General features: G+C 40.5%; 1 protein-coding gene across 3 annotated transcripts in view; it reads left to right on the top strand.

Annotated features, from left to right (window-relative positions):
* Positions 1 to 22,365, top strand: part of gpc5a (glypican 5a) — a 487,024-nt gene that overhangs the window by 154,731 nt on the left and 309,928 nt on the right. For all 3 annotated transcript variants that reach the window (XM_078402331.1, XM_078402329.1, XM_078402330.1), the window contains one exon: positions 9,647 to 9,767. In XM_078402331.1, the coding sequence (XP_078258457.1) occupies positions 9,647 to 9,767 (121 nt within the window). The remainder of the gene's footprint in view (positions 1 to 9,646; positions 9,768 to 22,365) is intronic.

Genomic DNA, 22,365 nt, shown 5'->3' on the forward strand with positions numbered 1-22,365 from the left:
AGGTTATGTACCTATCCCCAATAAAATTTTATTTAAAAAAAAAAAAAAAAAAGAAAGAGAAATAGAATGCACCTTTCAGGTGGAACACCCTTTCTCAGAACTTGGAAATGGTGGCACAAAAGGTAATTTTAAGTTTCACTGAGATGGCATGAAGGATGATTAGAACAAAGGGTTAAAGAATGTTGTGGAATGAGCTCAGGGTTGCCTTGAGTATGAGTTGTAGGAGTTGACTGAACGTTTATGAGTGCAGTTAGAGGATAATAACACAGACAAGATGTGTAATGTATTGCTAATAGCTGTGCTGTGCTACATGCCCAGTAGGTCAGGCTGCACTAATGGAAAGAGAAAAACGGAGTCATTAACACTGATGGATGACTTACAGCAGAAATGGGCAGTTCTGATCCTGACAAAAATAGAGACTTACCAGATGTTGGAGTATTCAATACTGATTCCGGAAGGTTGCAAAGGAAGATGAGGCAGTGTTCCTCAAGCTGCATTGGGGCTCATTGTAACAGTGCAGAGGCGCAAGGGTTTCATGATTTCAAGGCCAGTTTATTGTCACATGTACCAATTAAGGTACAGTGAAATTTGAGTTATCATACAGCCATACTAAGTGAAAAGCAACAAGACACACAGCCACATAAAATAAATGTTAACATAAACATCCTCCTCACATTCCTCACTGCGATGGAAGGTAATACAGTCCAACCTTCTCCCTCTTTATTCTCCCGTGGTCGGGGCTGTCGAACCGTCCGCAGTAAGGGGCCATCAAAGCTCCCTCAGCCAGCGATCCGAAGCCCTCATGTCGAGGTGATTAAAACTCCCGCGTCGAGACGGTTGAAAATCTCCGCGGCTTGGAACTCCTGAATCGGCCTCTAACCAGGGACCGCGGGCTCCACGATGTTAAAGTCCACAGGTCCGCATTGGAGCTCCCCACAGTCGATCCCCGGCAAAGAGATCCGCAAGCTCCACGATCCACACCGTGCCCGCGGTTGAAGCGCCGGTCGGTCTCCAGGAAAGGTCGCTCCACAACACGATGTTAGGCCGCAGTGGGGACGGAGATACGATACGGAAAAAAAGATCGCTTTTCTGTCGAGGTAAGAGATTGAAAACAGTTTCCCCCAGCCCCCCCCCCCCCCCCCCCCACATAAAACAAACCAAGGAACACTAAAACATACTCTTTTACACGTACTTATAATAATAAAAACAGAAGAAAGGACAGACAGACTGTTGGCGAGGCTGCCACTTGCTGGCGCCACCCACAGATAGATGAATCAAAATGGGATGGAGTGTTAAGTGATTGCGGAATCTGCATTTAATATCTCCAGTGTAGAGGCGAACACACTGTGAACACTGAATACAGTATACTACTGCTACACACTCGAGCAGATTGCAAGTGAATTGCTGTTTCACCTGGAAAAAACTGTTTTATGTCCCTGGATGAAGAGACGAGGTGAAATATGTTACATCTCCTTAAGTTGCATCATTAAAATGTGCTTTCTGTGCCTGCAACAGAACTGGCCTCTGCTACTGTAAGTTATCCATGTATGATAACTGACATGAATGATATTAGTTCAATTTTCCAATACCTGACCTGCTGCGCTTGTGCCACAACCCTGCTATTACATGTGATATCAGCCTCTTGTAGCCCCACCAAGCTATTTGATTTGAAGCCTTTTACAACTCTTCCTGATGGTAACATGAGCCTCAACCTATCACAGAAAACCAGGAGAGAATATGCCATTTCTCCGGTCAGCATTTCTTGCCAGGTATCTGTCTTCTGCCATTAATTCATGTAAGCAATCATATTCCAGGACCAAGTTCCATGAAGTTGGGCAAATCTTAGAGATTTTGGTAGGGGTGTGAAAGAGGTGCAAGTCCACTTACCCGAACTGCAAACTCATTTGGTGAGATATGAATGTTTAGTTTATTTAGTTTATTGCCACAGTGAAAAGTGAAAAGCTTTTGTTGCATGTTAACCAGCCAGCAGAAAGACAATACATGATTATGATCGAGCCATTCAACGTAGATTTGCTGCGCACGGGAAGGGGAAGTATGATTTTGATTCCTCTGTCTTGGAAGTAAACAGAAGATGTATTTTAAAGACTCGGAGAAGAGGCAACTTGAGACAACAATCAGACTGAGACCTTTTTATGTCTCAATGGGTAAACACACAGTGGCACATCACAGTGATTTTGATTTGACATGCTTCCTGATACTAACAAATAGGTTTTGACAAGCATTGACACTTACTGTCTGTTGCAGAATATCAGAAAACTCATTTATTTTGATTAGGTGGTATGATATTTCGAGCAATGCAGATTGGAAATTGATTAAAAGACCAAAAGTAAGTGAAAGACTTACTTTTCACATTTATCCTGCTGTTGACCTTTTTTTATTCTGATGCCCTTTTACATAGTCAAATCTGATGATTCTTCTCTTTTTTCAAATGCAAATAATGATGTTGAACATTTGAGTCCATCACTTTAAATGGTTGTTTAGACATGAAAGCCCAGAAAATGGAGTTGACATTTTTTTGATACACAAAGCAGGTACTGTATGTCGGATTCAGAAATTAATGAAATATCTGATTCAAAGAATTGATTTATGTGGTTTTCACTCTGAATCATGCTGCAAACTTTCCTTACACTTTTCCTGATGACAGTTGTTCTGTGATGTTGGTCAAGGGCAGCCAGTCACCTCTTAAAAATGCTGTTCATGGCACAGCCAGACAAAAAAGGAGCCGTGGAGATGAGGGAAGATGACAACATGAAAAAAGGGTGAACACAGCATTCTCTGGTGTGTTTGGACACCCTCCTTCCCCCAGAGCACATGATTGCTTGGCAACTGAGATGCATAATGGTGAAATAATCAAATTTTGTGGACATAAGTGAAGTACAAAATTAGTCTGGCAGTAACTGGACAAAGTATTAATGCCCCAGTGGAAATCTGTTAATTTGTGATTCTTTTCTGGCTTGATGTAGAGTTTGTTCCTTGTTCTAAGCTGAATGAAAAATGCAGGTGTTTGATTGCACGTTTTAAAAGTTGATTCCTGTCAGTAAATAATGAAATGGCTGCCCTGCACTGAATGATATCATTTGATGTATACGTGATGCTGGAGAAACATCAGAAATGCTAAGGTGAACCATGCCCTGACTAATTTCCCAAACATTGCTATTGCACCCAGATATGATTACAGATGCAATATAACTTGCACAAATGGACTTTTATGAATATATAGTACATAAATAATCCATACAGAAGTGCTGAATTTCTCAGCAGAAACAACCACTTGTAAAATCAAAACACCACTTTTTCTACCTTTGATAAATAGCTGTCATTGGTTTTTTGAAATGCATGTAGATACATTTGTTATAGTCTAACTTATGTCATTGACCACATCGTCTGCTATTTTTTAAATATGTGCACAATTTTTGATTAGTCAGCATATGAAGCATAAACACCCAAAAGCTTGTGAAGAAATTTAAAATATCCAATACTGCACTCCATGTATCCATTAATGTTCGATGTGACATATTCACCTTAACCTTAATTTTTTTTAGATCAATAATACCAGTCAGAGGACATGAGATAAGACATACAGTGTATCAATAAGAGCTAAAAGGCCACAACTATAAATCTGTGCAGTGAATTTACTAAAAGAATGTACTTTGGGGTGGGGATAAACATTGCCATGTTGGGCAAAAGATTTTAAGAATTGTGGGGTAATGTTCACTTCCAAAGGAGATGAGGAAATTAAAAGCAGTAGATTAGCTCCCAATTAGCTCCAAATGATTCACAGCGTGCTTACCCATTCCATTATTGTCAATAAAAGAAAAAAAATTGGTGAGCTTTTTGACATGCTCGGAATGCATTATTGTCAATTTGCCATTTTGCTAATTTATTCCTATTTATCTCTGATTTGTTCAAGTGCACTTCTGTCACACAATGGTCCATGTAGATTTGCATGATGCATATTTGTAAAATCAACATCTTCAATTCTTTCAGTTTTATTCTAGATAATTTATATGATTTGCAAATTCTACTGATGTGGAAATTGGTAAGATACTAGCATAGATTTGTGGTATCCAGGGATTTTGTAAATTTCAGATAATATTGTTAAATATGTTTTAATTTATATTACATTTGAAGTGTAATTACACACTTTAGTTTTGCTAATGGCGTGTTTAAGTTATCTAGTTAGAATCCACATTATATGGAATCGCATTAACATCAGTATTTTTTTCAGGTGCTAATTACCTAAATCATTCTGATTGTTCTTCTAATGACTTTAAACTGACAGCAAGGTGCTTCTGACATACTGACATAATGTTTGACAGAGCATAAAAGTCAACTTTTCCCATGACAACATGAAATGTAGATGAGGTTGATGGGGGGAGGGATCTGGTTTGTGTGATGGACTGGGTTACAACCACAACTCTGCAATTTCTTGTAGTCTTGGGCAGAGCTGTAGAAATTGGTACGTCATTGGAGACGTGCTGAATTTCCTTAGTCTTCAGAGGAAGAAGAGGCATTCTACATCAGATCATTGATATGGTTGGACACCAACAAATTGTTGGTGATGTTCAAGCCGAGGACTATGAAGCTCTCGATCATCTCCCCTTCAGACCATTGATGCTGACTAGTGCATGTACATTACCTCCTTTGTCTTGCTGATATTGGGGAAGAGATTGTTGTCTTGCTACCATGCTACCTTGCTCACTATCTTCATTCTGTACTCCGTCTCGTCATTGTTCAAAATGCATTAAAAGCTTGTAAAAGAAGTTAGAGCAGAATTTTTAACACACAGTATTAGTGTACTGGGTGTATAGTAAGGGGCTGAGCACATATCCTTGCATGTTGCCTATCCTTGCATTGCGATCTATAGGTCAGGATGTCAAGGATCTGGTTGTAGAGAGGGTGGTGAGTCTGAGGTCCAGGCGTTTGAAAATGATTGTGGTTGGGATAATGGTGTTGAAGGCAGAGGTACAATCATAAATAGGAGTCTGATGTAGGTGTCCTTGTTATCCAGATGTTACAGGCATGAGTGTAGGGCCAGGGAGAGGGCGTCTGCCATAGACCTGTTGCGAAGGCTGGCAAATTGCATTGGATCAAGGATGTCTGGGAGATTGGAGTTGATGTGTGCCTGAAAACAATAAATTGTGCTTATTCTTCCTGGGCTTCTGTCTAATCCTGTGGTTTCTACCCGTTGCACGAAGCTGCATAGTTGCAGAGAGCTGATTTCACCAGCCATCCAGCCCCTGGGATGGTGCAATGAAGTTTAGGGAGTGATTAACTATAAGGAGGCCAAGTGTGGAACTGTGGAATTTGCTGGCTATAATCAATGTCTCCAAATGGAATAGTCGATAAATTAATTAGGTGGTTTTCTGGCTCAGAACACTCTGGCAGATTTTCAAAGACAGCATAGCTGGTTTCTGTAAAAGCTGACCTCTACCGTGTTGAGGCCAGATGCCAACTCTCGGACATCTCCTCGTACCTACCCTTTGACCATGACAGACCACAGATGAACACCAGGCCATCATCTCCCAGACTGTTTCTGATCTCAGCACCTCGGGTGATCTCCCCTCCACTGCCTCTAACGATATTGTTTCCCAGCACCACACTGACTGAACTACTTCCTAAATAAATTAAACATTGAATCCTCCAATTTTAGGTAACCTCCAGCAACCACCTTCCCCCTCACCTTTCTCCACGCCCTTCCCCCGTCCACACCCCCTTTCTCCCCACCTCTCCCGTGTGCCTCATCTGGACTTGCACTTATTTCTCTCCCCCCCCCCCTACATTTATTTCTCTGTCTTCACAATTTGCAACTCATCAATCTTTCTGTCTCTCACCTTCTTCCAGAGGTAGCACAGTGGGGCAGCGATAGAGTTGCTACCTTACAGCGGCAAAGACCCGGGTTTGATCCTAACAATGGGCGCTGCCTGTATGCAGATGCAGCTTGACCCATGAGGTACCTCCAGCAGATTGTTTGTTGCTCCATATGCCAACATGTGCAGTCTCTTGTGTCTCTAAGTTCTTTCTTCTATTTGACTGGTTTATGGCTGTTATCTTCAGAAACAGTGACTGCAGCCAGCAGACCTCAAAGCTTTCTAACAGAAATGAAAGTGGTTGGACCACAAAACATTGATCAAGGCACTGATTCAGACACAGCATAGTTATTCCATAATCATTTACTTTGTCAAGCTGTTCCTTGAATATTTGGAGATTGGTGTCTAAATTAAGAGAGTTATTCCACAGTCTAGAACATAGAACTTAGAACAGTAAAGCAAAGGAATCGGCCTTTTGGCCAACAATGTTTGTGCCGAACATATTGCCCAGCTAAACTGATCTCATCTGCCTGTACATGATGCATATTCCTCTATTTCCCACACTTCCATGTGCCTATCTAAAAGCATCTTAGATGCCTCTATCATATCTGCTTCCACCACCTCCATGCGATGCATTCCATGCTCTCACCACTCTCCATGTCAAAAATCCATCCCTGCATACCTTCATTAAACTTTCTCTCTCACCTTATAGCTATGCCCTCTAGTGTCGGAAATATGCACCCTGACTGTCTACCCTATGTATGCCTCTCATTATTTTATATAATTCTATCAAGTCTCAACTCAACCTCCGACCTTCCAGATAAAACAATCCAAGTGTATCCAACCTTTCTCTGTAGCTGGAACTCTCCAATCCAGGCAACATTCTGGTAACCTTCTCTGCAACCTCTCTAAAACTTCCACCTCCGTTCCTGTACTGGGGCGACCAGAATTGTATGCAATACTCCAAATGTGGCCTAACCAAAGCCCTATAGAACTGCATCATGACTTCCTGACATTTATATTCAATGCCCCTAGCAATGAAGGCAAGCATAGCATAAGCCTTCTTTACCACCCTTTCCACTTGTGCTGCCACATTTAGTGAGCAATGAATTTGGACTCCAAAATCCCTCTGCTCTTCAATGCTGTTAAGGATCTTGCCAGTATACTCTTTCCTCACATTCAACCTCCCAGAGGGCCCACCCCACCTCACCTGACCCAGTGTCAAATTATCTTGGGTATCTACTTCTGATGGAGGTGTCAACGACAAATGGAGGTGTCAACAACAAATTTCAATTTGCCATCAGCCACACAAAGGCATGACAGTACAAAAAAAAACCAACAACTTGTGGGAACGAATGCTCTAAGAACTCCCACCCAAGGGGCAGATCACAATTTGATTTTGCAAGTAACATAAAGGCACTGCACATATTCATGTAGAAGGTTTAGCATTTCCAATATTTATCACTTGCTTACTACCCTGAGTGAAACAAGCTGGGTTCCCACTCCGAGCATGATTTTGGTACTCAGTTTCAAATGCAGATGGGTATCCAGGCCAAAAAGTTTTGAATATTTAATTCTTCATCATGGCATTTGACTTGTTTTATAAAGAGAATAATGAAAAGTTATTGGGAACAAGAAAGAAAAAAGATTTGACCATTCACTTGTATGAACACATCAGCCACGCTGGCTTAATGAGGAATAATAGATGTACAGTAATTTTGCTTTGTAGCATTCTGTGAATCCTTGTCTGGTTTGTGAGTGGTGAGGGCTTATTGACTGCAATGAATGTAGACAGAACAAGAGGAGATGTCTAAATAATTCCCAATAATATTTTCATCAGTTCAATTTATTTTTATATGATGAGTTCACATGAAATGAAAACTGAAAATTAAGTTGCTTCAAGTCAGAACGAGAAACTTCAATAACTTTCCTTTTGCATTTTGGATTTAGTTTCTATTCAAATATACATTTAAATGTTCAAAAAAACGGTAATGACCCACATCTCCAGTTCCTATCCTTGGACCCATCTGAGGGACACAGCAAGTCAAGGTTCACTCAAGTTGAAAAGACAATTATAGTCTCTTTTTTCAGCAGTTTAATTTGTTTTCTAATTATTTTCTGTACTTCCATCTTAACACACACGTTGGCCCTTAATACACAATGTGAAGAAAATGAGTTCTCACCCCAGACCTGTTCTTTCCATTAAGCTGATGTGATGCATGATAGTCATTGCAAAGGGAAAACGTGGACAGATGGTGACTCCATTATTCCTGTAAAGAAAATAGATTAATCATTTCAAGCTGATCTAAAAACTATTAGAGGTCAATCTCCACAGTTGCTTGAATTGCATTGTTTTGAAGTTGTTGAGCTTTTAACAAAATGGTTCTGCTGAGGAAGTGAGTATTCTATTAGCTCACCTTGCTAAGCATTAAAGCACAGCAAAGTGACAATGGCTTTTGAATAGCACATAATGAGAATGTTCCTTTGAAAAATCAATGTAGAATTATAGTCCCTGATACTACTAGAGCATTGTGGTAATCACCATTATGTTTTTGTTAAAGACCTTGGTGGGAGAATTTGCACCTTCTCAAGATAGGTGCCAGATGGCAAGTGGAAAACAATTAAACTTGTATCCATACGTTGAATCAATTGGCACAGTGAGAGCGCAGAAATTAAAATTTGACAGCATTAGCTGGCAAACTACTAATTAAAGACATCCATTTATGTAAGATACCATAGATTCAATGTCTTCCTGTGACTATTATCACACAGTTAAAGGTTTGATCTTTGGTTTTGTTTGTAATGTTTAATGTGAACTAATTAAAATAATTTGCTTTGAATCAAAAGGACTAGATGCTGAAAAACAGAAATAAAAACAATGAATAGATTCATATTCAGTTCCATCATTTTGATGAAGGGTCCTTGACTTGAAATGTTAACTATTTCACTTCCATTGATTCTACTCAAACTGCTGAGATTTACCAGCATTTTCTGTTTGTATTCCAATGCTTAGAATGGTTGATGGCCTGCTTCTGCAAAATACAGTTCAATATAAGGCCTCGGGTACTTTGTGCTTCTGAATATGCCCACATTTCAAACACCCTTATTTCAAAGTGAAGGCAGGTGGAATTGGTGGGCATTTGTTAGCACATCAGTAAGAGAAAATCTAAGATCTATAATGCACACAGTCTGCAATTTTCAATTAAGCTGAACTCTTTAGTGAAATTGGATCAAGTGCTCTTGGAAACCTGTTGCTAAATGATCAAATTGCTAAAAAATTCAGGTCTCCTTTTATAGCTGATGAAGACATTTTGTTTAGTCTTTCTCAATTTCATTACCAGGACAAATCTATCTTCATGATGAAAAGATTAGCTAAACAGTTAGACCCACACTCCAAAGACGTACAGGTATGTAGGTTAATTGGCTGGGTAAAATGTTTGTTTTTTTTTAATTTAAAAAAATTGTCCCTAGTGGGTGTAGGATAGTGTTAATGTACGGGGATCGCTGGGCGGCACGGACTTGGTGGGCCGAAAAGGCCTGTTTCCGGCTGTATATATATGATATGATATGATATGACATCATTGTTTTAGGTATTAATCAATTAGTTGGGATCATCTTTTTTTTTATAGTTCAAAATGGCCAAAATTATAGATCCTGATACAATGTAGTAGTTAATTTCAGAGTTTAATAAAGGTGCAAACAAGACTTCATTTGATATGTAAAATTAATGTATTTTCACATCACTATTTCTAATTCTCTATTGAACGGTTTGATTGTTAAATATTGCTTTTAAAATTAACAATTTTTAATTTCAGTTACACAAAACAAGTAGTTGGCAATGGTGTCAAAGCCCAGTCAAATAACCCAGAAGTAAAAGTTAAAGGAACTAACCCAGTCATAAATCAGATCATTGATAAACTGAAGCACATCAATCAGGTAAGCAATATCATTCCAATATGCCTGGACACCCTATGGGAGAGGTATTATATTCATCTACTTTACTACTGTAGAAAGCTTAATGAATGCATGAAATAAAGAAAAAAATATATTATTTTCAAAATCTAATTTTTGGCACGTTTCATGTATTTTCTGCAGCCACAAATGCTTGTCAAAAATTAAAGATTCAATCGAGTTATTTCTTTTTAATTTCATGGGACCTGAATTCTATCACGTAATGTTGACTGGGACCACCTTAGTGTTTGGGATTAAATGGGACAGAATACTAGTTATACCCAGGAAAGTTTTCTGAAGCAAGATGTAAGATAAGCAGTTCATATGGTCACTTCGGGACCAGTGACCATGGTTCTATTGATTTTAAAATAGTCTTCAAGTCCTAAATTGGGGGAAGGCTAATTTTGATGGTATCAGCAGGAACTTTCAAAAGTTGAGTGGAAGAGGCTATATTTTAAAGAGACATCTGACTAGTAGGAGGCTTTCACGCTTGAGATAATAAGAATTCAGGCTAGCATGTTCCTGTTACAATGAAGAGGAAGGCTGGCAAGATTTAGGAATCTTGGTTGACAAGGGATTCTACGGCTCTGTTCCCAAAAAAGAAGGTGGCATATGTCAGGTATGGGCAGCTGGGATCAAATTGATTTTTGGAGTTTAAGGGATGTAGGAGTATGCTTTGGAGGAAATTTGGAGAGCAGAAAGAGGCCATTAGAAATCCCTGGCAGATAAGATTAAGAAGGGTCCTAACAAATTTTGCATTCAATGCCAGGAAACTACAGACCAATGAGCCTTATACCAGTGGTGGGAAAGTTATTGGAAGGGATTCTGAGGGACAGGATTTGTTTGCATTTGGAAAAACAAAGACTAAATAGACATTGTTAGCATGGATTTATGCATGGGGAAAATCACGTTTCACAAATTTGAGTTTTTTGAAGAGATCACCGAGAGGCTTGACAAGGGCAGGTTGCTACATGTTTTCTATATGGACTTTAGCAAGACCTTTGACAAGTCTTGCTTGTCAGAGTATCACATGGTAAACTGGTCCAGGAGGTTAGAATCAAGAGATCAAGGGTGAGTTAGTAAATTGGATACAAAATTGGCTTGGTGGTAGAATCAGAGGTAGTAGTGGAGGGATGTTTTTATTAGATTAGAGACCTGTGATGTGCCAGAGGGATCAGTATTGGGTCCTCTGTTCTTTCTTGTTTATATCAATGATTTAGTTGAGAATATGAGTGGCGAACATTTGCAGATTATATCAAATTTGGTGGTATAGTGGACTGTAAATAAGGTTGTTTAAGTTACAACAAGATGTAGATCAACTGGGAAAGTGGGACAAGGAATGGTAGATGAAATTTAACCTGGATAACTGTTAAATTATGGATTTTGGGATGCTAAACCATTGCATATACAGTGAGAGGCAGAACCCTGGGAAGTGTTGCTGCACAGAGAGTCCTTGGGGTACATTACATGGTTCCCCCAAAGAAGAAACAAAGGAAAACAGAATGATGAGGAAAGCATATCACATAATTTCCTTCATTAGCTAATGAATTGAATAGAAAAATGAGGCATCATGTTACAGTTGTACAACACATTGGCTAGACTGTACTTGGAAGGAAATGGTTAACCTAGTAACGATTCTTATGGATGTAACTTGGTTTGGAGGGCTTGATTAACAGTTGAGATTGGATAGGCTCGGTCTATTTTCCCTGGTGTGAAGGAGGCTCCCCATAACCGGCTTCTACCTTGTCCCCAAAATCCACAAATAGAACTGCCCTCATATTTCGCCTGGGCAGTTTGCAGCCCAGTGGTATGAACATCGACTTCTCCAACTTTAGATAGTTCCTCTGTCCCTCCCGTCCCCTCCCCCTTCCTAGATCTCCCTCTATCTTCCTGTCTCCACCTATATCCTTCCTTTGTCCCGCCCCCCTGACATCAGTCTGAAGAAGGGTCTCGACCCGAAACGTCACCTATTTCCTTCTCTCCCGAGATGCTGCCTGACCTGCTGAGTTACTCCAGCATTTTGTGAATAATGCCCTGGCATGCCTATTGTTTCTGCCTGTTCCTGCCTCACTGAACAAACGTTGATTTAATCCTATCCCCACTTGTCCAATCCCTTCCCACCCACATCCAAGACACCCGATACACCCTTCAACTCTTTAATAACTTTGCTTCTAGGCCCCCGATCACTCATCTTTACCATGGACGTTCAGTACATCAACATCTCCATCCCCCCATCAGGAATATCTCATGGCCCTCCGTTTCTTCCTGGAACAGAGACCCAACCAATGTTCATTTGCGAACATTCTCTTCCGCCTTGTAGAACTTCTCCATACTCTCAACAACTCTTTCATCGCACTTTTTCCAACTACAAACCTACCGACTCCCACAGTTATCTGGGCTACACTTCTTTCCACCCTCTCTTGCAAAGATGCTATTTCCAATACTCAATTCCTCCGTCTCCGCCACATCTGCTCCCAAGATGAGATCCAAGATGTCCTCATTCTTCAGTGAATGTGGTTTCCCCAGTTTTGTCATTGATGGGCCCTTCACACGCATTTCTTCTGTGTCCCGTAGTTCTGCTCTCAATCCCCCCCCCTCGTTGCAACAAGGACAGAGTTCCCCAGGTCCTCGGCTTTCACCCACCAGCCTGCGCATCCAACACATCATCTTCCGACATTTCCATCACCTCCAATATGATCCCACCACTAATCACATCTTTCCATTTCCTTCCCTTTCCACCTTCCGGAGAAATCACTTCCTCCGCAACTCTTTGCTTCACTCATCTTTTCCCACTGAAACCACCCTCTCTCCAGGTACCTTCCCCTGCAGCCGCCCCTACACCTCCTCCCTTTACTCCATCCGGAGACCCCAGCAGTCCTTCCAGGTGAAACAGAGGTTTCACATGTACCTCCTCTAACCTCATCTACCTCATCGGGTGTTCTCAATGTGGTGTCCTGTACATTGCGAGACCAAACGTAGACTCTGCGTAGATTTGTGACCATTTCACTGAACATTTGCTCTCCTTCTGCAAAGGCCTACTGATCTCCCTGTAGCTAACCACTAACTCCCATTCCCATATTGACCTTTCTATCCTGGGCCTCCTTCATTGCCAGAATAAGGCAACAAGCAAATTGGAGGAATAGCACCTCATATTTTGGTTGGGTGGCTTACAACTCAACAGTACGAACATTGCAATCTCCAATTTTAGGAACCTCTACAAACACCTCCCGCTTTTTCCCCCCACCCACTCCCCCCTTCCCCCCCCCCCCCCCCCCCCCCCCCACACACACACACACACACACACACACACTTTTCTCCTTCCCTCTTCCTCCACTGGGTTGCAAGTTGGTGCAGAGGGAGAGTTACTGCCTTACAGTGCCAGAGACCTTGGTTCGATCCTGATTATGGGTGCTGTCTGTATGGAGTTTGTACATTCTCCCTGTGACAATGTGGGTTTTCCCGGCGTGCTTTAGTTTTCTCCGACATTCCAAAGACGTACAGGTTTGTAGGTTAATTGGCTTCTATAAATTGTTGCTAGTGCGTAGGATAGAACTAGTGTATAGGGTGTGGTGTGTTGTGTATGTTGTGTTCTTCAGCACAGACCTGGAGCGCCTGTTTCTGCGCTCTACCTCTTAAAAAAACTAAAAGTAAAACTAAAAGCTGGGTAATTTGTTCCACTGTTCACAACTATGTATCCCTCTTGGGATCACATCTGTCTCTAGCCAACAGTCAGCCTATCAGGGGACCCACTTGCTTGAGGTCATCTGTTGCCAGCCCTGATTTGTCCTGTTTTTTTCTTCACTTCCAATTTTTTCTCTTACTCACCCTGCAACAATCCATCTGAAGAGGGTCTCGAGCTGAACCGTCACCTATCTATTTTCTCCAGAGTTGCTAAGTTACGCCAGTATTTTGTGCCTAAGTTTAGTGTAAAGATATACCAGCATCTATTCTTTTTTCTTACTCCCCATGACTGACTGTTTCTCTCTTCACAATTGCTGTTGTTTTGCTATGACTAATTTATTGTAACATCGATTATCATTTCTTTATCTGTGTTATTGCGTTTACAAGTCTGTTAAGTTACAGCAATAAGAAATTCATTGTCCCATTGCGGTACATATGCAGTGCACATTAATGACTCCCATTGCGGTACATATTAATGAAAATTGACGGTCTGAACTGCTGAATATTTCTTCATTTTGTGTTTGTTCCCTTTCCTATATTAAAAGCAGCTTTGTCTTAGTTGACCAAACTTGGCACTATTATTAAATCTCCGCTTAAGTCTCTTAGCTTCAACTTCATCCTGAACTATTTCCATATCATATACAAAGTATTACACCATTATTTTTTCTTTCCTCAATGTACTTGTTTGCACATGTCTGCATTATCTTTCATCCCAGAGTTCTGCATCCTGCTACATTTTTTTTCCAATGCAGTAATTCATGTGATTGGGGGAAGTACAAAAAGTATGTGAATGTGGAGCCCTGTTTCACTGCAGTTGTGTAGTCATATTCTATAAAAGTTGCTAAGGAAAAGTGACAGAGCAGCAGACTCTAAGCAGAATTTAACCCAAACAAGAAAGACAAATGAGATGGATAAAAGAGAAAAAGTCTTGCAGGGATCATTAACGTTGTTGCATGCAAAGATGTGTTCAGCATTTGCTTCACCACTTTCACCTGAGTTGATTTGGTGGATTGAATATCTGATTGAATGATGCTTGAACAACAATCTTGCTCTCAACATTAGAAAGACCAAGTAGTTGATTGTTGACTTCTGGAGGGGGGAGCCAGGGAACCACAAAGCTCTACAACAAGAGGATAGCAGTGGAGAGAGTCAACAGCTTGGAGTTTCTGGGTGCACACATCTCTGAAGATCTCTCCTGGGCCCAGCACATCAATGCAATCATAAAGAAAGCTCATCAACACCTCTACTTCCTTACAAGGCTGAGGAGAATCAGTATGTCAACAAATACTCATTGTAATTGAACCACTACAAGTGTGTGGTAGAGAACATACTGACTTAGAACAGAGATGAGGAAAAACTTTTTCAGTCAGAGAGTTGTAAATCTGTGGAATTCTCTGCCTCAGAAGGCAGTGGAGGCCGTCTCTGGATGCTTTCAAGAGAGAGATAGATAGAACTCTTAAGGATAGCGGAGGCAGGGGGTATGGGGAAAAGGCAGGAATGGGGTACTGATTGTGAATGATCAGCCATGATCACATTGAATGGCGGTGCTGGCTCAAAGGGCCAAATGGCCTACTCCTGCACCTATTATCTATTGTCTATTGACTGGTTGCATCATGGCCTCAAAAACCCATGATCGAAGAAGACTGCAGAGAGTTATAGACATTGCCCAGTCCATCACACGTGCTGAACCTCAAAGGAATCTGTATGAGGCGCAACCTCTAAAAGGCAGCCACTTCATCAAACACCCACACCACCCTGGCCATGCACTAATTTTGCTTCTATCATGGGGAAGAAGGTACAGGAGCTTGAAAACTGTAACCATTATGTTCAGGAAGAGTTTCTCACCAACAACCATCGGGCTCTTGAACTACACAACACTAACCTGTACAACAACAACAATGATTTTCTCTGGACTGTGGTGTTTGATTTTGCACTATTACAGTTACCTCGCATTATGGTTATTGATTTATTGTATTATTGATTGTGAAATATTTATCTGCATTGTTTCCATTTATGGGCCTAAAGCTCAGCAAGTAAGAATGTCAATGTTCTGTTGTCAGTACATATGACAATTAAACACTCTTGACTCTCACACTTGGAGACCAAAATTGTTCATAGTGAACTGACAATTAAACAATTTTGACTCTTAATTTTTCACCAGATGGAAACTAAGCAGTAGCTCGTGTTTGGTATTAGGGATGGGAGCTGGTTGAAGTAAAGGTTCTGGTGAGAAAGATATAATGATGCATTGGATGATGGCTAGGGCCGAATGAAGATCATGAGTTTGAGCTGTGATGTTAATACTTTATGGGTGATGCAAGTTGCATGAGTAAAGTACTGACTTTAAAGACTTATTTATGTCAGATCCATTGCCTGGGACCTATCCATTCATGTAGATGCCTTTTGAAGCAGGCACTGTGAAAGCCTATTTTGACTTCAATGGCCTATATACAGAATACAAGATGAACGTTATGAAGTTGCTCTATGATACAATATAAATGTGATTCTGAGGTAATTCTTAACCATTTTTCTTTCTGTTGCTTGCACATTAAGACTGTCTGCTTTGTATCCCTGATTGTGATTTATTTGAGCTTTAAATTTTGATAAGATTGGATCTCTGAACTTTGGAAAAGGTCTCTTCCTCATGACATTAATCAAAGGGAAAGTAATTGTTTCTGTCTGAATATTCGTGGAAACTACTTCCAAGTGTGTAATTTGCAAAGTGGATAGCAAAAGCTCAGGCTTTGTCTTGTATTGTATTCTGGTTTGTCTTGTGGTTTGTAAAGCAATATATACAAGCTGCTATATTCATTCCTTGATGCCATGCAACAGCCAGGAAATACAAACATACAATGTGTTGATTGATGAGAAAAGATTGCAGCAGTGGAGGGGAGATATGATTGATTGATTCAAGTTGTGGTTGGACCAGAGATTTGAAGATCAGATGAACAAGAAGGAGCTTCAGAAAGTTGAGTTGCTTTTTCTCATGTTTTATTCATAAGGAAAATACTCTCTAAGAGGCATATATTTTGGCTAAACACAAACCTTAGAAGACAATGCCGACATATTACACATCAATTTATTCAATTACCTTTCAATGCATTTAGCATTTGTCATATATTTTGTTCATTTTGATTTTAAAATGTTGTTCACAGAAGGTTGGTTATCTTCATTTCTAAGCAATCTGTTGGTCGGGAATTTTCCACAAGTGGGAAATATCCAATTATATCCTACATGATTGGGTTTCTTTCCCATTATAATATTGTTGGGAGAAATTTGCAAGAGCGTATAATCTTGTACTGAAAGAATTTTATCTACAAAATTGTGACTGATAAAATATGACATGGGAAATGTGACAAATAGGGCAGTAAAATAATGCATTTGAGCATTTAATTTTTTTATTATAGATACTAAATGATTTTCAAATGGTTAGTTATGTAAAAGAACTGTTACACCTGCTTCACAATACAGGAATTATAAGTATGTAGCACCAGCCAGAGATTGAAATACGAGCATGCCATGATATGTAAAATCATGATATGTAAAATGCCATGATATGTAAAATCTAAGCCATTGTGGCGGATCAGGCCACTACACCGCCAGGCCACTACACCATCATAATTCAAATTGAAAATAAAGAATGTGCTGCAATCCTGAAAATGACACTGAATCATCTTTGCTATCATTCATAACCTCCAACATAATCTATTGCCACCCTAATAACTGAACAATGAAGAAAAAAAAGGCAATCTATTACATTACCTTAAATGAGTATCTGCTGATTAATTCCTATTTTTATGATTAAAGTTTAACTGGACTAAATCAGTCAGAAGTCTATTACCATCATATGTATCTGGGTTTGCTTTCAAATCAATGAAATTCATTTTGTTTTCAAAGCACTACCAATACATAAATCTGTTACTTTGTTAACAATTTGCTTTGTAGGTTTCATTTGTAACCTTGCACACATTAATTGCATCATATTTTTCTTTTAAAGTATCTTCTAAATTGTGTGAAAGCAGAGCAGCAACACTATTTGAATTTTAATGTAGTTAAATGTTAAGGAGCTGGATACAGAAACATGGAAACTGCATTTTATTTTCCTCATCTCAGACACATAATGAATGGATGGTCACATGCTGGGAGCACAATCTAAAGACTTCAAGCTAACAGACCTTAAGCATCAGCCTTTGTTGCTGTAGTTAGTGGATAACACAGCTCAGGCCTCCAAAAAGCAATTCACCGTGTTGAATTTGTAATTTACCTTGATTAAACCCCTCACCAGAACTGGGGAGGGGAAAGAAGCTTGTTAACCTGCAGGAAGGGTGGTCGAGGGAATATCTCTCAGAGAGACAAATGCTGGGCCTGTATCACAGTTGGACATCTGTTTCTGCCTGAGAAATCGAATTACCTGAAGTTGTAGAATTCCATATTAGAGAAACAAAATGGCGATTGGGTGACCACTGTGGAACACTTGCATTCAGCCTGCAGTGGTGTCCCTGAGCATCCAGTTGCTGCCTGCCCCTTTAACTCTCCCAGTCAGTCTGTGGCTCCTACACTGACATAATGAGACCCAATACACACTTGAGGAACATATAAGATTATTAAGGGATTGGACACGCTAGAGGCAGGAAACATGTTCCCAATGTTGGGGGAGTCCAGAACCAGGGGCCACAGTTTAAGAATAAGGGGTAGGCCATTTAGAACGGAGATGAGAAAAAAAACTTTTTTCAGTCAGAGAGTTGTAAATCTATGGAATTCTCTGCCTCAGAAGGCAGTGGAGGCCAATTCTCTGAATGCTTTCAAGAGAGAGCTAGATAGAGCTCTTAAAGATAGTGGAGTCAGGGGGTATGGGGAGAAGGCAGGAACGGGGTACTGATTGAGAATGATCAGCCATGATCACATTGAATGGTGGTGCTGGCTCGAAGGGCCGAATGACCTACTCCTGCACCTATTGTCTATTGTCTATTGTCTATTGTCTATTGTCTAACATAAACAGTTATCACTGTCACTGAATGTTTAGTGTTATAGCACTGTAAATTCAAATAACTTTTAGACCTTTTAGCTATTGACAGAATTCTTAAATCTTTGGTAGTGACTCATACACAGAAAACGGAGACACGGGCAGCACTGTGGTGCAGCGGCAGAGTTGCTGCCTGACAGTGCCAGAGACACAGGTTTGATCCTGACTACAGGTGCTTTCTGTACAGAATTTGCACGATGTCCCTGTGACTGTGTGGGTTAATTGGCTTCTGTAAATTGTCCCTAGTGTGTAGGATAGAACTAATGTACGGGCCATCATTGGTCATCACAGACTCAGTGGGCCAAAGGGCCTGTTTCTACTCTGTATCTCGAAAAACAATTTTTTTTTTTTTAAAACAAGAAACTGCAGAGCCTGGGATTTTGAGCAAAATCCACATATCATTTGCAGGCTTTGTCCCGCTCCTATATTTATTTTTCAGCTTTCTCTCTGTGAATCCAATCGGTCTGAAGAAGCATCCTGACCCAAAATGTTAGCTGTCCATTCCCTCCACAAAGACTGCCTGGCCCGTTCAGTGGCTTCAGTACTTTGTTTTTTTGCTGACATAGTAATTATAGGGAACTGTATATTTCTGTCAGGCAAGTATGTCAAAGCTGGCAAAAAAAGTGATTGGTGGTCACTTTGTGGTTGCAGCCTATATTTTTAATTATCTTTCTCGGAAAACAACATATTGTAATTATTCACAAAATGTTGGAGTAACTCAGCAGGTCAGGCAGCATCTCAGGAGAGAAGGAATGGGTGACGTTTCGGGTTGAGACCCTTCTTCAGACTGATGTCAGGGGGGCGGACAAAGGAAGGATATAGGTGGAGACAGGAAGGTAGAGGGAGAACTTGGAAGGGGGAGGGGAAGAGAGGGACAGAGGAACTATCTAAAGTTGGAGAAGCCAATGTTCATACCGCTAGGCTGCAAGCTGCCCAAGGGAAATATGAGGTGCTGTTCCTCCAATTTCCAGTGGGCCTCACTATGGCACTGGAGGAGGCCCATGACAGAAAGGTCAGACTGGGCGTGGGAGGGGGAGTTGAAGTGCTCAGCCACCGGGAGATCAGGTTGGTTAAGGCGGATTAGAAACATAGAAAATAGAAACATAGAAAATAGGTGCAGGAGTAGGCCATTCGGAGGGAGTATTGTTGGAAGAAACCTTAGAATATAATGGCATTATATCTTGAAGATAGTACAGGCTGTGATTATGGTCCCTGAAGTGATCCAAGGAATCAATGGTGAAAGTTGCTTATGGGATGTTCATCATTGGGCTGTTTGTCCTGGATGGTATCTCTTCTTGACCTTCTTCATATGTTTTATGCTCCTCTTATTCAAGTATGTAGGTATCATTCTATTCCATCCATAATTCTTCCTTATGGATACAAGAAAGGCTTTGAGCGGTGAGGATATGAAACAAGCACAAAACCCACCTCTTACGGCCACAGTTGCTGGAAACCATTTCATCAAAATCCTTTTGTTTCAATAAATTGAGTTGGCACAATAACAAAGTGTACAATAATCCTCTTTGCTGTTTCGTTCTACGCTGCCTGCTGATCCTTATCCTTGCTAGTGGCTGTTTATTTAAGGGTATTCTGTTTTGAAGAAACATCTTTGACCTGAATGGTTGGATCTTTCAGCAGATGCTGCCTAATCAGCTGAGTGCTTCCCATATTTTCTGTTTTATCCTGCTTGGGGGCTGAAAATAATTTGAGAAACTTGAAATACCACAGCCTTACAAAAATATATATTGATTAAAACTGCGTCTTTTATATTGCCTGGCAGCACATTCACTTTCTTGCATCCTTATCCTGATACTCCCTGACAATCAGTTTCTGCATGAGCACAATTGCTTATCTCTCCTTTGAGTATTTTTCCTATCAGTTTGTAATGTAGAGAAAGCCACAAATCTTAAGATGTGGTAATGCATGCATTGTTTCTGCAGATTCTGACCGCTCAATTTCACAGTAATATTTTCCTCCAGCATCAGTCTTCGGCTGTTGGAAACAACAGAAACTCACCTTATTACAATATTCATGCTTCTGTGTAAATGTTTTTTTTATTAATGTTTATTGACGGAATTCAACTATATGTTACTCTAGACATTATGCGATTGGTCTAATTAACTTTCTGATGAATTTAGATCTTAACTGTGTTGAGATTGGGGAGATGATTCAGGGATGAGGAATATTGAGACTTGTCAGGAAAAATAAACGGACATATGTCAGTTATAGGCATCTGGAATCAAGCAAATCCCTTGAGACATATAAGAAATATAGGAATACACTTAATAGGTGAATTAGGAGGGCAGAAAGATGATATGAGATAGCTCTGACAACATAATACACCCCTTAAGAGTCAATTATTAAAGAAGTAATAACAGTGCATTTGGATAGCAATAAAATGATTGGTCCAAGTCAGCATGGATTTATGAAGGGGAAATCCTGCTTGACTAATCTTCTGGATTTTTTTGAGGATGTGACAAGTAAAATGGATGAAGGAGAGCCAGTGGACGTAGTGTATCTGGACTTTCAGAAAACCTTTGATAAGGTCCCACACAGGAGATTAGTGTGCAAAATTAGAGCACATGATATTGGGGGTAGGGTATTGACATGGATAGAAAACTAGTTGGCAAACAGGAAACAAAGAGTAGGAATAAACAGGTAGAATGGCAGGCAGTGGCTAGTGGAGTACCGCAAGGCTCGGTGCTGGGGCTGGAACTATACAATATATATTAATGATTTGGATGATGGAATTAAAAGTAACACTTGCAAGTTTGCAGATGACACAAAGCTGTGTAGCAGTGTGAACTGCAAAGAGGATGCTAGGAGGTTGCAGGATAACTTGGACAGATTGAGTGAGTGGGCAGATGCATGGCAGATACAGTATAATGTAGATAAATGTGAGGTTATCTCTGGTTGGCGGCAACAACAAGGAGGCAGATTATTATCTCAATGGTGTCAGATTAGGAAAAAGGGAAGTGCAACGAGACCTGGGTGTCCTTGTACACCAGTCACTGAAAGTAAGCATGCAGGTACAGCAGGCAGTGAAGAAAGCTAATGGCATGTTGGCCTTCATAACAAGAAGATTTGAGTATAGGAGTAAAGAGGTCCTTCTGCAGTTGTCCAGGGCCCTGGTGAGACCACATCCGGAGTATTTTGTGCAGTGTTGGTCTCCTAATTTGAGGAGGGCGTCCTTGCTATTGAGGCAGTGCAGCATAGGTTCACAAGGTTAATCCCCGGGATGGCGGGACGGTCATATGAGGAAAGATTGGAAAGACTGGGCTTGTATTCACTGGAATTTAGAAGGATGAGAGGGGATCTTATAGAAACGTATAAAATTATAAAAGGACTGGACAAGTTAGATGCAGGAAAAATGTTCCCAATGTTGGGGGAGTCCAGAACCAGGGGCCACAGTCTAAGAATAAAGAGGAGGCCATTTAAAACTGAGATGAGAAAAAAACTTTTTCACCCAGAGAATTGTGAATTTGTGGAATTTTCTGCTACAGAAGGCAATAGAAGCCAATTCACTGGATGAATGTAAAAGAGAGTTAGATAGAGCTCTAGGGGCTAGTGGAATCAAGGAATATGGGGAGAAGGCAGGCACAAGTTACTGATTGTGGATGATCAGCCATGATCACAATGAATGGCAGTGCTTGCTCGAAGGGCTAAATGGCCAGCTCCTGCACCTATTTTCTATGTTTCTATGTTAAGAATCAACTATAGGAGATGGTCCAGTTGTTCAGGTGTTAAATGAATACTGTTATATTTTATTGAGGAGAAGATCATGAAAGCAAAAAGATTGACACAAAAAGCTGGAGTAACTCAGTGGGACAAGCAGCATCTCTGAAAAGAAGGAATGGGTGATGTTTCGAATCGAGATCC

This window comes from Rhinoraja longicauda, chromosome 7 (genome assembly GCF_053455715.1).
Source record: "Rhinoraja longicauda isolate Sanriku21f chromosome 7, sRhiLon1.1, whole genome shotgun sequence".
Lineage (NCBI taxonomy): Eukaryota > Metazoa > Chordata > Chondrichthyes > Rajiformes > Arhynchobatidae > Rhinoraja > Rhinoraja longicauda.